Consider the following 16,867-nt stretch of genomic DNA (forward strand, 5'->3'; position numbering starts at 1 on the left):
TTAAAGAAGATAATGAAAATGATATATATTTTAATTAACTGGAATGGGAAGAACTATAATCAACTTAGTTACAAAGTCACTTTGACATAAAGTCTCTAAGCTAAGTTACACTATTCCAAAGCTAAGAAATTCTTGTATAATAAAATCAATATCCCACAGTGTCAGATTTTAAAGAGAAATCATAAAATTAACCATAAGAGATGAATGGCATGATGTTACAGAGATACACTAATGGATTTTTTTAAACTATATTAACTGCTAATCATTGGAGAAAAATCCACCTGAATATACCCACTACAGAGATTATCAAGAAGTAAGCAAAATTCCTCCGTGCTATCATCATTTTCCTAGATTGGTCTAGATTGGCTTCCTTTCTCCATTACTCCCTAAAACCTGTATGCCTTTTTGGAGAAGTCTTATGTCTCATTTAACATTTCTACTTCTAACTACAACTAGTTTAGGCTTCTTGAATCTGGGTATTACATTTTCCTTCAAACTAGTCTGTCTGTTTTCATGACACACACATAAAAGTATTTCTATTTTTCCAAAATGGCTTAAATAGACATTCTGTTTATTCAAATATTCTCTTCTTTAATAACAATTTTCTCATTACATGTTTCATTTTGGTGACAATTTTCAAATAAATGAAATTTAATAATGTGGACTTCATATTAAACCTAGATTGACTATATCCTAATTGATCTTTCATTATTTAAACAGTAAAATATTTCAGTAATTTGATACCTTCTTAAATGATTTATTTATATTATGATTATAGATGTGCTCAATTGCTGGTGAATAGTTCCCTTGAATATTGGATACATAAATTTTTATTGACTGATAGAAAATTAAACATTACAAAAGCTCCAGAATACATCTGAAGATACACATTTTCTAAGATAAAGAACTGATTCCTTTAGGTATTTAAGGTAGAAAAACCTATCAAAAATAGTTACCTCTTTTTAAACTACACAACATCATATAAATGTTACTTGAAATTAATACTGCTGGTAGAGTAGTGTTAGAAGAGAAACAATACCAAAACGTAAAACCAAACAAAAAAAAACAAACCTAAAGTGACATCACTTAGGCCACATGCCCAAACTGGGGTTTAATACATAATCTACTTGTAGTTCAACCTCCCCCAGAAATATAGTCTTAGTAGGTCAGTCAAGAATTTTTCAGTCAGCACCAATAAGTCTGCCACACGGGCCCTTTCCAACCCCCAAAAGAAGATGAAGTAATCTACATGATAATGGCCCTTTTCTTACCCTCAAAGGAAAAGCAGCCTTGTCTGGAACAATCTTTCTCTTTTTGCTAATAATTGTTTTCCCACACTCTCCTCTACAAAAACTTTCCATTTCGTACAATTGCTCCAGCTCCCCCTCTATCTGCTTAATGGGATGCTGCCCAGTTCATGTATTGTTCAATAAAGCCAATTATATCTTTAAAATCTACTCAGTTGAATCTTATTTATTAACACTAGTCAAATTTTACACTTAAAAATATGTTTAGTCCTCACTCTCAGATAATATAGATTAAGTATATATTTTATTAATACCGAATAAATTCACACAGATGTAAATATATTGTGCATTCTATATTTAAATAAACTTGTTAATTTAATCATCAATCATACCTGAGTTAGTTCATTAATATCTACAAGTCCGTTACTGTCAGCATCAAAATATTTAAACATTTGATCCACCAACAACTTCTTCCAAGATATGTCATCACCGTTAGGGTTGTCATTTTCTTGCGTAATATATTTTTGATTTTGTAAATCTAAAAGCATGCTTTTCATCTTGCTGTATTCAGTGGCCTTGCAGTTATCTCCTGTAACAAAAGAATTGAGTTATTTTTAAAACAATATTATTGAAAAGGAATCATTTATTGTATCAATATTAAGAAGCTGATATCTTTTATAGATAATATATTTGGTACATAATTTTTATGTTCCTACTTTGCATACTTTACACATATATAAGATAAAAATAATGGGTTATATTTATGGTAGGATAGAAAATTTTCATTTGTATCAAATCTAGCAACAACATATTTACTGTGTATTTTCTCTATGCCGAAGTAATTTGTTCCTCAGTATACATTCCTATATAGATAGTTCACAGGTTTGAAGCACAGGGAGATGAAATGACCTGCCGAAGGCAAAGGGTTAGATTGTGTTGAATTTTGCACTTGAACTCATATATGTCTGGTTTCAAAATAGAATAAGATATTTTTAACTGGCAGTATGCTTTTTCTTTTTGAATTTGTTTTGAAGAAATTTGTATATATGTGTGTTCGCATTTTTAAAAATTCTATTCTTAATGATGCTAAATTCGTATTTGTGTTCCTATAAAAGTCTTTATTTTTCTGATATTTGTTTATCTCTCCTTTCAGAGCACTCGGTGTATACCATGATATATGTTTGCATTTTGTATCCTGAAGTTTCAACTTTGCAAATTTTATCTCCACAAATGAAGTATAAGCTCGTTGAGCTAACAATGCATTACAGCTTTATCAATATTTCCCACAGAATAACCAGGGCAACACTGGCAACATCAGAGTTAGTGAAAATAATTGCTTGGCTTAATGTCTTAAAAAATAACTGCAAATGCTCTAATATGTTCACATAATTATCTTACAAAGGATTTTTCTTATACTGTCCCCATGATAGTGTCTTTAAATAGTAAATTGAAAAGTAGCATATACCACTGATAACAAATGTGATACAAAATATATTATAGAAAATACAGCGCCTAATGTAATTTGTAAATGAAAAAGTAGTAGGTATTGCATCAGTCAAAAATTTTTAGAACATATTTTTAGGGAAATACCAACTTTATAATTGTTGTCAATTTTGACAATTAGACTTTAACAGAATCTATAATTTTAAAAGATTTAAAAGATCTCTGAAGATTTTTAAATATATGTTTGAGAAGCATGGAGTTGGAAAACAGTATTCATTCTCTTTCAAGACAAGACGGAAAACAATCTCTTCTAGAGAGATGAGAGACTGTCTTATTTCTCAAAGACAGCAAAATAACTACTGTTGTTCAGCAATTTTAGTGTTTAGCAATCCTGTCAAAGGGCTTCTTTTTTACAACAAAACGTAAACTTTGTGCTGCAGATTAAGTGAATTTTGCGTTATTCTGTTCTCGGTTAAAAAAAATACTAAAAATGTTCTTAGGATAGCAAAGAAATCGCTGACCAAAAAAAAGAGAAGTAATCAAATCTAGAGGGATAGGTAGTGATTTTAGTGTCCATGGAAGTGGCACAAAAGGAGCCTTCCGACATGATGTGCCCGTGATTGTGTGTGTGAACATGTGTATGCATCAGGAAGTGAGAGAATGTTCGAGAGAAGCATGTGAAAAAGGATCACAGACTATTCCAATAGCCCTACTTGGGATTTCTGTATTTGACTTTGGGTCTGTGTTTCCTTTCATCTGACTGTAACGAGTAGGGTGCGGTTTGGAGATGCTGACCTGGGGCTACAGAATGTGAAGATCAGAATGCTGGTGAGAGGCCATAGTAACTAGGGTTTAAACGCTGAGAACCTGTTAACTAATATTTGACACTTGAGTGAAGAGGATACAGTTTGAGTTGTTACACTCTAATTTTGATCTAGTTGAGTATTGTCATCAACACAATGATCTCTATTAATACTTTCATTTTTCAACTTGTAAATTTCCGTGAAAGTTCAAGTGGTTGCCTGCAATCCAAAGAAAATAAAAATAAAAGCATTCCAGTTAAGGCATTTATAGTCTATGAAAATGGGCAAGAAGTAGTTATACACGTATGCAAAATTTTGTGGAATTTATAGATTTAATAAAATTTCTGTCATAGGTTTTTTTTTTTAGTAATAAATAGGAACATCTGCTATTAACAATAAATCACATGTAATGCAGGTTTCCTATGTGTCAGGAGCTTTATACATATTAAATCAGTTCACCCTCACAACAGTCCCAAAAGAAAGACAATATAATGTCATCATTTTATAGATGAGAAATTGAGGCATAGGGAAATTAAGCAACTTGTTCAAAGCTACAGGGCGAAAAGGGAGCACAATGATTTTTACGTACAAGCAATATCCCTTTTGTCCTTTCTTCACTACTTCTCTCATCTTCAGAACTGAGTTTTAAAATCAACGTATATATGGAATTCAGCAAATTTGTCCATGGATTATTTGAAAAGGGCAAAATAAACATAATAATAAACTCTAGGCAAATAGAGGGAAAAAAAAAAAACCTCATAATGGAAAAAGAAAAGGACTGCCTGAGAAGTTGCAGAAAATAAGAAAGTACTACTAAGGGGGAAAAAAACTTTCAAAGAAGAGAGTATGAGGAAATGTGAAATGTTGCAGAATAAAAGTAAGATAAACAATGAAACATGCCCGTTGAAGTCCTTAAACTGTAGGTAATTGGATACCTTAAAGAAAAATTTTAGTAAATAAATGGAGTAACATTCTTTAAATCTAGAATCTCCTTTTATTTAAGATTTATTTATTTGAGATAGAGAGAGAGAGAGAATCCCAAGAACACTCCCCACTGAGCGTGGAACCAAGTGTGCGGCTGGATCCCACGACCCTGAGATCATGACTTGAGCCAAAATCAAGAGTCGGATACTTAACTGACAGAGCCACCCAGGTGCCCCTAGGATCTCCTTTTTTATTATATACCTCCTTCCCATTGGAATCGATATTTTCTCTATTTTATGTTATTTTAATTACAATATAGTTAGCATACATTATTATATTACTTTCAAGTGTACAATATAGTGATTCAACACTTCCACAAATGACCTAGTGCTCATCAGGACAAGTGCACTCCTTAATCTCCATCACCTATTCCCCCATCTTCCCACCCACCTCCCCTCTGTAAACCATAGGTTTGGTCTCTATAGGTAAGAGTTTGTTTCTTAGTTTCCCTTTTTCACTCTTTCTATTGTTCACTTGTTTTGTTTCTTAAGTCACACATTTGAATGAAATCATATGGTGTTTGCCTTTCTCTGACTTATTTCTCTTAGCCTCATATTCCCTAGCTATATCCATGTCTTTGAAAATGGCAAGATTTCATTCTTTTTTATGGCTGAATAATAGTCAATTGTGTGTATATATATATATATATATATATATATATATATATATATACCACGCCTTCTTTATCCATTCATCTATTGATGGACACTTGGGCTCCTTCTGTAATTTGGCTACTATAAATGACAGTACTATAAACATATAAACATAGAGGTGCATGTTTCTTTTTGAATTTTTGGTTTTGTACTTTTTTTTGGGTAAGTACCCAGTAGTATGATAACTGGATCAGAGAGTAGCTCTATTTTAACTTTTTGAGGAACCTCCAAACTATTTTTCATGAGTGGCTGCCTCAGTTTGCATTCCCACCAGTGCATAAAGATTCCTTTTTCTCCATATCCTCCCAACACTTGTTTCTTGCATTTTCATTTTAGGCATTCTGACAGGTATGAGGTGATATCTCGGTGTTGCTTTGATTTGTGTTTCCCTGATGAGGAATGACGCTAAACATCTTTTCATGTGTTTATTGGCCATTTATATGTCTTCTTTGGAGAAATATCTATCCATGCTTCTGTCCACTTTTAATTGGATTGTTTCTTAGGTGTCGACTTGTATAAATTCTTTATACATTTTGAATACTAACCTTAATCAAACATGTCATTTGCAAATATCTTCTAAATGGAGTAGACTTCTTTTTTACAGTGGGTTAAGGAGCAAAAACAGTATTTGGAAACACTAAATATTTACTGACTTTTCAGTGAAATAAAAAGAACCACCATTATTAATGAAGAAGAATAGATATTTAGAAATAAACATCAATTAATAGATATTTGAAAATCCCAGACTCTTCCATGAATAGCACAGGCAGGGGGGTAAGACATTTTTGTTTGTTTATTTATCTGCTTTGATAAGATTCCTTTCTCAAAACTTAACCAACAGAGAGTGTTACATTGGTGTAGCTAAGGGAAAGAAATATTTTCTTGGATTTACCTCCTATTCTAGGAGACAAGTAAGAGATCTCCTCTGCTGTTCCTATTCTAGACACTGAGAATAAGACAAATGAGATGCCTATATGGTGGTGTCTATACCATCATCATTCCCATGAATGCAGTGACACTGGGGCCGTGTGATTCTTGATTCAGTGTCGTTCTAAGGGCAGTTAAAATCCATCTGGCCTTGGGGGCTGGGAAAGATGCAGAATCTCTGACATTCAAGTGGCTGCACCTGTGTAGTTGGCAGTGCCTCTCCAAGTCTCTATGGAACCAAAGATAATTACATTTTATATATCCTATAGTACAAGTATCCATTTCAGTACATGGTAATTGCTAAAATTTATAGATTATACCAATTATGCTTTGTATTATGTTTTTTTCAAAGGCTGTTTTTATCTTTTTGAAATTATAATTTTCTCCATCTCTTCCATCCATCAATAAAAATGACCTATTCCCTTCAACACAAAAATATTCAAATCTAAGTATATTATTTATCTTTTTAACACTTACATTTAGAATTTGATTGATTTTGTTCTAATATAAGCTGAAATCTTAGATATTCAAAGAATAAAAATTAAATGTTTTAATTTAGTGTTAATTCTATCCATTTATTAGAATATATATTGGAAGTGTTTTTTTCCTCAAACTGTTCAATAATTGTTAATAAAATTCTTTCACATATTTTTTAAAAAGATTTTATTGATTTATTTATGAGAGACAGAGAGAGAGAGAGAGAGAGAGAGAGAGAGAGAGGCAGAGGGAGAAGCAGGCTCCATGCAAGGAGCCTGACAGGGGACTCGATCCCGGATCCCAGGATCACGCCCTGGGAGGAAGGCGGCGTAAACCACTGAGCCACCCAGCCTGCCCTCTTTCACATATTTTTAGAAAAATATTTTGCATTTAGAGCATAAGGAATATGTCAAAACTTTAGTATGTTGATTTAGTATGTATATATGAATCAAATTCAACATGGAAAACATATTAATTTGTAAGTTGTTAAACTGTGTATGAAGGAGGTAAAATTATCTTTATTGAAAGTTGTCTGAACAGAATTAAAACAAACTTTAATCTTTAACTGGAAGATCTATTTAAATGTGAAAAAAATAGGAGTATAAATATTTTTGTGTTACTCTACTTAAATGTTCATACCAAAAAGTATATAATAGTTATATACAAAACTAATGTAAATTTATTATGCCTCAGATACAAATCTAACTTTGAGAATTCACTAATACAAACACACATCGCATACCATTTACAACTTAATACATTTAAAAAAATATATATGTTCCATACCCAGGATGGAGCCCGATGCCGGACTCAAACTCACAATCCTGAGATCAATACCTTTGAGCCTAAATCTAGAGTCAGTCACCCAACCTACTGAAATACCCAGGTGCCCCCACAACTTAGGATATTTTAAGAATCATGATTTTCTCCTAGAGACAGGGAATTTTATTTTTAAGTTTTTATTTAAATTCCAGTTAGTTAACATACAGTATAATATTAGTTCAGGTGTACAATCTAGTCATTCAACACTTTCTTACAATACCCAATGGTCATCACAAGTGTCCTCCTGAAAGCTCATGGCCTATTTTACCCAACCCCCCACCCACCTTCCCTCTGGTAACCATCAGTCTGTTTTTTATAGTTAAGAGTCTGTTTCTTGGTGTGAGGCAGGGTATTTTTTTTAAAGAACACACTTATGTTTTAGAGCAGTGTTAGGTTCACAGCTAAGTTGAGAGAAAGTAAAGATTTTCCATATATTCTCTGCCCTCCTCATGCACAGACTCCCCCACTATCAATATCCCCCAACAATCAGTGGACATGCTAAAAGTCCATTAGAAATCAAACAGAATGTAGCCTTCTAAGGTCTTTCACTTAATAATAAGCATTTAATATTTTTCCATGTTTTTTCATGGCTTGAGAATTCACTTCTAGTAGCATTTAATAATATTCCATTGCCATTGCCTGGATGCACCACAGTGTATATATCCATTCACCTACCAAAGGATGCTTCTAAGTTTTGGAAATTATGACTAAAACTGCTAAAAGCAACCATGGTCAGATACTTATGTGGCCTTAGTTTTCAGCTCTTTTGGATAAATATCAAAAAGCATAATTGCTAGATCATATGGTAAAATGATGTTGTTTTGTAAGAAACCACTAAACTGTCCTCCAAAGTGGCTGTACCATTTAGTATTCCCATCAACGATATATAAGAGTTCCTATGGTTACACATCCTGCTGACATTTTTTGGATTGTTCTGAATTTTCACCATCTAATACATGTGTGGTGACATCTTGTTTTACAGGCGGTTTTTTTTTTAAGTTAATAAGTGACTATATTTTACTAGAGACCTTGGTTCTTTTACCCTTCCTTCCCATGCTCTCTACACACGCACAATGTGATTTAGCTTAATTTAATATTTCCTTAAGCGTTGTTGAATACTTAAAGGGAAATGATTAAAAATACAATTAATTCAATTAGTATGCTTACTAATTAGTTTTGGGAATTAATCCCAAATTATTTAATCTCAATTACTTCCCTTACTGGAAATAAAAGGAAAGTATTGTAAGTTAAATATCCATTTTCCAAACACTTTCTTACTTATGATTACTTCTGTCAATTACATGCTACACTGTCATTGACAACAAATTTCTATAAGCAGCATTAAAAAAAAAAAGATTTGGATTTCTAGTTTGGCAAATGTGATTGTATATTAGAATTTCAATAAAACTGCTCTAGGAACCAGGTCACTATGCTTTCTTAATCCTAAGAGAACATTGATTAAAATGCCTGTGAGTGGTCATATTAGGCACACTATGCTCTTTCCAACTATACCCTTCAAAGGTGACACACTTTGGAACAAGTGCTCAACTCAGCTGTTACTTACTATCACCACTCTCTTTCATCATCCTCATAAACACAGTCATGCAGAGAATGCTGACGGAAAACACAACAAAATAAAAACAGCACAGTACAATGGTGAAATTGATCACCTAGAATGCTTGGAAACCTAAATGAAAAATGGACATTTATCTTACCCAAAGTAAATACAACTTACAATATTAATTATCATAAAATTGGCCAAATGTGTTACTTTATTGTTTAGGGAATTTAATAGTCTTTTAAAGCATTATCTTTATAGTAAAAACCAAGAAAACATAATAGTAGGCTTCATATGAAAAGGCATGCCTCCAATACAATACATGGAAGCTAATGGTGTTAAAACACTTTGTGAATTGAGTTTGTCCTACTTAATTTTTTTTTTCTGGAAAGCTAGCTACAAATATTTTGCACATGAATATGTACAAAGTTCTTCCATCTTCTTACAATCTTACAATTACTGTTAAAATGTGAGCACATATTGCCTTACATATTATGTCTTAAAGCTCTTGTGGTAGCTTGTATTTTATGAAGATTATTAATTTTCGTTTATGTTACTTGTATATATATCACACTTCTCAGAGTTAAGATTGCCTAAGTAAAAATTGCTTAATTTTTAAAGACTTTGACCAAATCATTTAAAATTAACCAGATTACAAAAAAAAAAAAAAAAAAACAAACAAACAAAAAAAATTAACCAGATTACAAGAAAGTAAATCTATCCTTATACTGATTATAGTCAAAATTAAGACTCATGTAACTCCTTTGAGAATAGGTCTCTTAGTACTTTTGAGCCCTAAATAATCTTTCCCTACAATTTTATCACATCAGTCAAATATGTGGTTGTCAATGAAAGTTTTGTTTTTTGCATTTAAATTACAAAAGATATACTATTCATCTGTGAAGCCATAGCCATATAATGATTTCTAATCCAATATTTACACAGCAATTGTGTGTTGGCATTGTTCTAAGTATTTTACAGATAACTCATTTAATCTTTATATGACCTTATGAAGTAAGAACAATTACCATATCAATGAAAGCATAATAAGCCCAATAATAGGCTTGACATTTGACATTACATGAAAGGTTGAGAAACTTCTAACCCTAGGATTGTACGCCCATCACTCAGAAATTAACTCAGCTTTAATTGTTTTTTCCTCTGTTATTATACAGAATCGTGTGAAATTCTGTCAAGAACTTAAGTCTTCTGAAGACTGCCTTCATGCATGAAATCTGATATGCATAGTCAATGATAAATCATTTTTTTTTTGTCTTCTATATTGGGACAGAGAGGTCTTTGGTTGGTAGGATTTTTAATTTCCACAATAATCAATCATTAGGGGCACTATCTAGTAATGACATGAATGACATACCAAGCCTATCTACACATCATGACTTTGTATGCTCATAGCTTCAAAAAATGTAAATCAAGTGTGATACAATTATCAGGCAAGCTTGATAAGCCACAGAGAAAAACTGTAGTACTTCCATATGGGAAATGTAGTTCAATAGCCATTGAGCATAGTAGTTTGGTCTGGAACAAATCCAGAAATGTACTCTTATGGACTATAGTACTCTTCCTTAGCCTCAAGTTTAAAAAATTTTTTTCTAATTTTTATTTATTTGTGATAGTCACAAAGAGAGAGAGAGAGGCAGAGACACAGGCAGAGGGAGAAGCAGGCTCCATGCACCGGGAGCCCGACGTGGGATTCGATTCCGGGTCTCCAGGATCGCGCCCTGGGCCAAAGGCAGGCGCCAAACCGCTGCACCACCCAGGGATCCCAAGCCTCAAGTTTAATGTTAAAATTTTCTGTAGTGGAAGTTTGGGCTTGAGTTAATTTCTTCCTGAAGTTTATCTATGAGCCCTGGGTCCTTTGGACAGCTTGGTGTTAAAAGTTCCTACTTATGAACATAAGCATACATCTTTTTTTTCTGGTCACTGAATAACTTAGTCAAGACTTCACAGACATCTTGCTTCTTAATATCTCAGCTACTCTGCGTCTTATTTATCACAGTAAGTACAAAAGTGTCTTGAGCAGACTCCACACTTGAGCGTGGAGCCTGATGCAGGGCTCGATCTCATGACCCTGAGATCATGACCTGAGCCGAAACCAAGAGTTGGACACTTAACTGACTGCACTGCCCAGGTGCCCCATGGATGTACATCATGTTTTAACAATAGTTTATCATCAAGTTGACAAAAGATTACTTAGGAAATAGAAAAAATAGAAGGCAAACTATATAAGCATTGTAAATAGAAAGCCTGGAAAGCTTGGACATTAGGTGTAGATTGTGTTTGCCATCAGTAGAAATTAGGCCTATAAGACAGCAAACACATACAGAGGAAGTAATAAATTTTTAAATCATAGGAGTATGAGGTAATTTGGGGATATTCTGGTAGAGGTCTCAATGAGGGAAAAGGAAATATAATTCAGAAGCTCTATAGTTCAGAAGGAAAAAGGGCTTGATAAATTGGACTAATGAGTCTTTGGCAAATGCATGGCAGTTGAAATACGGCTGATCAAGGAGGGCACTTGTGATACTACAGGTGTGATTATGCAAGTGAAGAATCACTAAATTCTACTTTTGAAACCAGTATTGGACTGTATGTTAACTAACTAGCATTTAAAAAAACCTTGAAAAGACAAAAAATAAAGGATGGCACTTATGAGGTGTGAAGTGGATATGACAATGTCAAACCATGACCATACATTCTCAAGGAGTATTAGGACGCAGACTTCTTAAAAAAGAAACTGCTAAAGCACTCAGTAGTTTGGTGGAGAAGAAATGAAGGCAATTTCATCACACAACTTTATGCGCTAAAATCTATTTCTTGAAAGGGGGAAAAATTGCCTAACTGCTGCAAGGTAATGGAAAAATATGAGGAAAAGAGATGTTGCCTTTCTCTGAAATGCAAAGCTTACTATGACATTCAGCTGACATTTTTATTTTCACCACATGCAAGAATGTATGTGTGTGTGTGTGTGTGTGTGTGTATACACAAAACAAAATCTGTGACTATATTAATATGAGTAATAGCAAAGCTTGTAGAGATATATTCCTTTGATAGAGTATGACCAATGTTTAGAAAAAGCCTAAGAAATACCTTATCAAAGGTAAGTTCAAGCTAACTTTGTGTGGTGAAAAGTTGTTTTCTCATTAAACTGACTCTTCTCAAGTTAATTTTAAGACAAATTAAATGCATATGAGCTATGAATATGTTTACATAAGAAAAAATGTATTAAAATCTGTTCAATTTCTAAAGTTGACAGAAATGTAAAATTTCTAATTTCCACATTATGAATAAATAGTATAAGAGAATTACTTAAGTACTTGTCCTTCTCATGTATGTTTTCAGATGCAAATGAATTTACAAACTCCTTATTTTTAAAGACATTCATTTTACAAATGAGCTGCAGAATTATGTAATAAATACATTTTGAAAACAATGCCTGACTTTCTAGTTTATAAGGAAAAAGAAAAACCACAATGTCTGCCTTTACATTAACTTTAAAATGCTTACTCTTTTAATTTCTTGATTTGGTTACTTGCTATAAACAATGAAAACAAAAACACCCTTTCTTTGACGCGAACATACACTAATATTCATACACCTATATTTATGCATGTCCATATAGATGCAATGCAAAAATATATAATGGTTTAGTAATATTATCTGTTCTCCAATTAAATTGGTTTCTTCTTGACTCCATAATTAAAATAATGACAGAGGCTTTTGTAGTTTCTGTCTAAAGATTTTCCTTTTGTACTATTTCAATGTTGCTAGGGCCACATACTGATTTCTAGTACTACAGTTTGGTAAATAAGTTGGGGATGAGCAAAGGAATTATTAGGTGTCTCCAATGGAAAATTATTCAATATTTATAACATGACTTGCAGGGTTATCTGCCCTCAGGCTTTTGCTGCCTTTGAAATATTTTAGTGCTCTGTAAATTGTAGATAACCGATACCAATGAAAAGTAATTTTTGTCTATGGACTTGCAAATGAATTCTGACTGGAAGAGATTCAATTGATTTCTCTCCCTTCTTTTGTGGAAAAAGCCAAATACATGTCTACCTGTGAGTGCATTTCCACAATTGTTTACTCCATATAGGTACCTGGCTCTTGGGCTTCTTTCACCTGATTATAACATCTGCCCAAGGCCCCTCATAAATAACAAGTTAGTCGAATATTCAACATGTGCTAAACCATGCCAGCAGGTTGGCTGGTATCCAATACTTGATTCAGGACCAGGTTCCTAGCACAGACCCATCTTTTTGGAATCCTGCCAGATTTAGAGACAAAATAGAAAGCTACGTGAAGCATGATCCGAATTTTTATTTTATTTTAATGACTCTTTAAATCATCCTTAAATGATCTTTCCCAGACTCGGTAAACGATCTCAAGGGAAAGCAAAGAAAATTCAGCACTTGATTTCTGGAGATATGGGAATCATTTTAAAAGTCAAGGAAGTACGCTTTTTAAATAGTCCAGGAAAGATAGGAAACTACCACAGAAGGGCAGGGTCGGAGGGAGCACAAACACGACACAACAACAAAACAAACAAGACAAGGGAAAAGAGGACGGGTGACAGAGAGAAAAAAGAGAGGAACTGGAAGATTATTTCAGATTGAGGAATAGACCTGTTTCACAAATAACACAGTTTCCCTTTATCACAAGGAATTGTCAAAGACTCATCTGTGGGAAGTAGTTACCTCAAGTTCTCTTACGTAATAGATTAAAAAAAAAAAAATCTGGGATCCCTGGGTGGCGCAGCGGTTTGGCGCCTGCCTTTGGCCCAGGGCGCGATCCTGGAGACCCGGGATCGAATCCCACGTCGGGCTCCCGGTGCATGGAGCCTGCTTCTCCCTCTGCCTGTGTCTCTGCCTCTCTCTCTCTCTCTCTCTCTCTCTCTCTCTCTCTGTGTGTGTGACTATCATAAATAAATAAATAAAAAAAAAAAAAAATATTTAAAAAAAAAAAAATCTACAGCAGGTTTGGACAAACTTCCGTAAAGGGCCAGAGAGTAAATATTTTAGGCTTTTTGGTCCACAGCATTTTTGTCACCACTACTCAACTTTGTTATTGTAGGTTAAAGCAGACCTAGGCAGCCTGTGAACACATGGTCATCGGTGTGTCCTAATAAAACTTTATGTACAAAAACAGGCAGTGTGCCACACTTTGCGACCCCTGGTACATAGAATAACAGTATAGCATAGATAGATATCAACATAAAGTTCATTAACATTATTCCTGGGGTTTTGTTCATTGGCTCTTTTCTTGAAATTTAAGTGTAGAGATTTTGGGGAAAAAGAAAAAAAAAAACACATAGATACAGATATACTCAATGTTGAATTCAAAAGCAGCATTTTTTTAAGTTTTAATTTTAAAAGCTCCTTTAATTTGTCATATAAATGTAATTCGCTGGAGAAATTAATATTTTACATAAATTTAAGGGATAGTGTCAGAATGAAGGAAGGCTAGTATATCACATATACCCCGGGAACGTCATTGACTTTTCTCCTTTGTCATAAAAGAGTAGACTAGACTTTTTACTTTTATTGAAGTAACCTCTTGGTGAAAAGGGGTTGTTTTGGGCAAAAGCATTTTGTTAAATGTAGTCAGGGTAAATTTGGCATTTTATTAACTTGTGAACATAAGAACGATTTGCCATTTGCCTAGTGGGGATGGTCAGGAAAGCTAGACAAACAGGTAATTCAGAACCCAAAGAGTATTGTTGGCACAGCTTGAAGTTGCTTTTAAGGTGTACTAAATGAGAAAATAGGACTCTCAGAAGCAGTAGTTTTTAGTGTGTGTTTCGTATTATAGCCACCTGAGGAGCATTAAAACAAGTGATGCCTGGGCCTCTTTCTCGGAGTCTGATTTAATTGATCTGTGGTAGGGCCGGGGCATCAATATTTTTAAAAAGCGCTTCAGATGATTCATACATGCATCTAAGGTAGTGAACACACTGCTTCAGAGTTTAAATAAAGTAGATTATAACCATATCCCTCTAAGCGGAAAAGCAAACTTGACATTAGCTCAGGTGCTAAATCTAGGCCTGATTTCCTAGCTGCTTCTTCACACATAAATGGGCCTAGGAGCTCATGCAACACACAAATGCCTGGAGCATTCAGGGCTTTATGATTTCTGTCTATTGCAATAATTGTAAATCTGGGATAAATTTGTAAAGCTGAAGAAAAATATGCTTTTATCAATGAATTGCATTCTGAGTCTCATCCAGCCTAGGAGCAACCTAGGCAATGTCCCCAGTCCCTAGGGTTCAAAAACATACAGGCCTTAGCTGGGGCCTAAGTTTGTCTCTCCCTTTAAACTTCTATAATACTTTGTATTAATCATATTCACTGTAATTGTCTCTCTCTTGCTCACTTTCTCTGTCATTTTACCTTTTTTTTTTTTTAAGATTTTATTTTTTTGAGAGACAGACAGAGACAGAGACAGAGACAGAGACAGAGAATGAGCAGTGGAAGGGGCAAAGGGACAAGCAGACTTCTTGATGAGCAGGGAGCCCACAGGGCTCCATCCCGGGACCCTGAGATTACGACCTGAGACGAAGGCAGAAGCTTAACCCACCTAGCCACCCAGGTGCCCCTACCTTTTATTTTTTAAAACAGGACATTTTGGGGACAATACATTGTTGTAAATTAAATACCAACATGTTGTTACACTTATTTCCCCCTATTCTCCCATTATATACATTGCCTTTATTTTATTACTATACTCAGGTAAACCTAAAATAGCTTATTCAAGAAACTATATCTAAAACGACATCTAAAAAAAAAAAAAAAAACGACATCTATCTACCTACACACACACAAAGACAGAATTCGTATTTTGTATACAAATATATATTTTTATTTTCACTGCCTTCCTCAGTGCTGACACCTATTTGCTTGCTAAATATTTGTTGAATATCTTAACATCTACTTTGAAAAGAGAAAGAATAGAAATAACTTAAAGATTGCAGTAAATGAGGGGCCCTGGGTGGCAGTTGGCTGAGCATCCAACTGACTCCCGGTTTTGGCTCAGGTCACAGTCTCAGGGTGGTGAGGTTGAGTGCCACACTGGGCTCTGCATTTAGCAGAGTCTGCCTGGAGTTCTCTCTCTCCCTCCTCCCTTGCCCCTCCCCCTGCTCATGTGCTCTCTGAATGAATGAATGCATAATAATAGATGATAGATAGATAGATGATGATAGATAGATAGATAGATAGATAGATAGATAGATAGATAGATAAAATAATGCTGTAAATGGGCATTTCAGTATTCCTAGCATTGCCAGATTTAGGACATAAAAATTTAGCACAGCCAGTTAATTTAGAATTTCACGTAAATAATGAACAAATTTTTCACATACATATTCCCAAATCCTGCACTGTATTCACTGTATTTTATCTGGCAGCCTTGGAGACTAACTCTGTCCTAACTTATCCAACTACCTTTAAGACAGTATTTTATTCATCCTAATCTCATATAAATGAATTTTTAAAATCTGGCATTCTCTTTCTTTTCATTGATAAATTAGTCCACTTATATTTATTATTGTTCTGGTCTGAATGTTTGTGTCTCCTCAAAATTCCTATGTTGAAATTCTATTGCCCAATGTAATGGTTATTAGGAAACCGAGCCTTTGGGAGATGCATAGGTCATGAGAGTGGAACCCTCACGAATACAATCAGCGTGGCTATAAAAGAGAGCACCCCGACTCCTTAACCCCTTCTGCCCTGTGAGGACATGGTGAAAACTCAGCTGTTTGTGAGCTAGGAAGCCATCCCCAAACACTGAATCTGTCGGTGCCATAATCTTGAACTTTCCAGCCTCCAGAACCGTAAAAAAAAATTTTTTGTTGTTTATAAACCACTCAGTCTGTGGTATTCTGTTACAGCAGTCTGAACGGACTAAGACAATTATGATAATCGGTGTCTTTAAATT

The 16,867-nt window shown here is 34.2% G+C and overlaps 1 protein-coding gene across 4 annotated transcripts in view; it reads right to left on the bottom strand.

Annotated features, from left to right (window-relative positions):
- FSTL5 (follistatin like 5) overlaps nt 1-16,867 on the bottom strand; it is a 684,718-nt gene that overhangs the window by 314,392 nt on the left and 353,459 nt on the right. For all 4 annotated transcript variants that reach the window (XM_025439183.3, XM_025439182.3, XM_025439181.3 and 1 more), the window contains exon 5: nt 1,640-1,836. In XM_025439183.3, the coding sequence (XP_025294968.3) occupies nt 1,640-1,836 (197 nt within the window). The remainder of the gene's footprint in view (nt 1-1,639; nt 1,837-16,867) is intronic.

Source organism: Canis lupus, chromosome 15 (assembly GCF_003254725.2).
Source record: "Canis lupus dingo isolate Sandy chromosome 15, ASM325472v2, whole genome shotgun sequence".
NCBI lineage: Eukaryota > Metazoa > Chordata > Mammalia > Carnivora > Canidae > Canis > Canis lupus.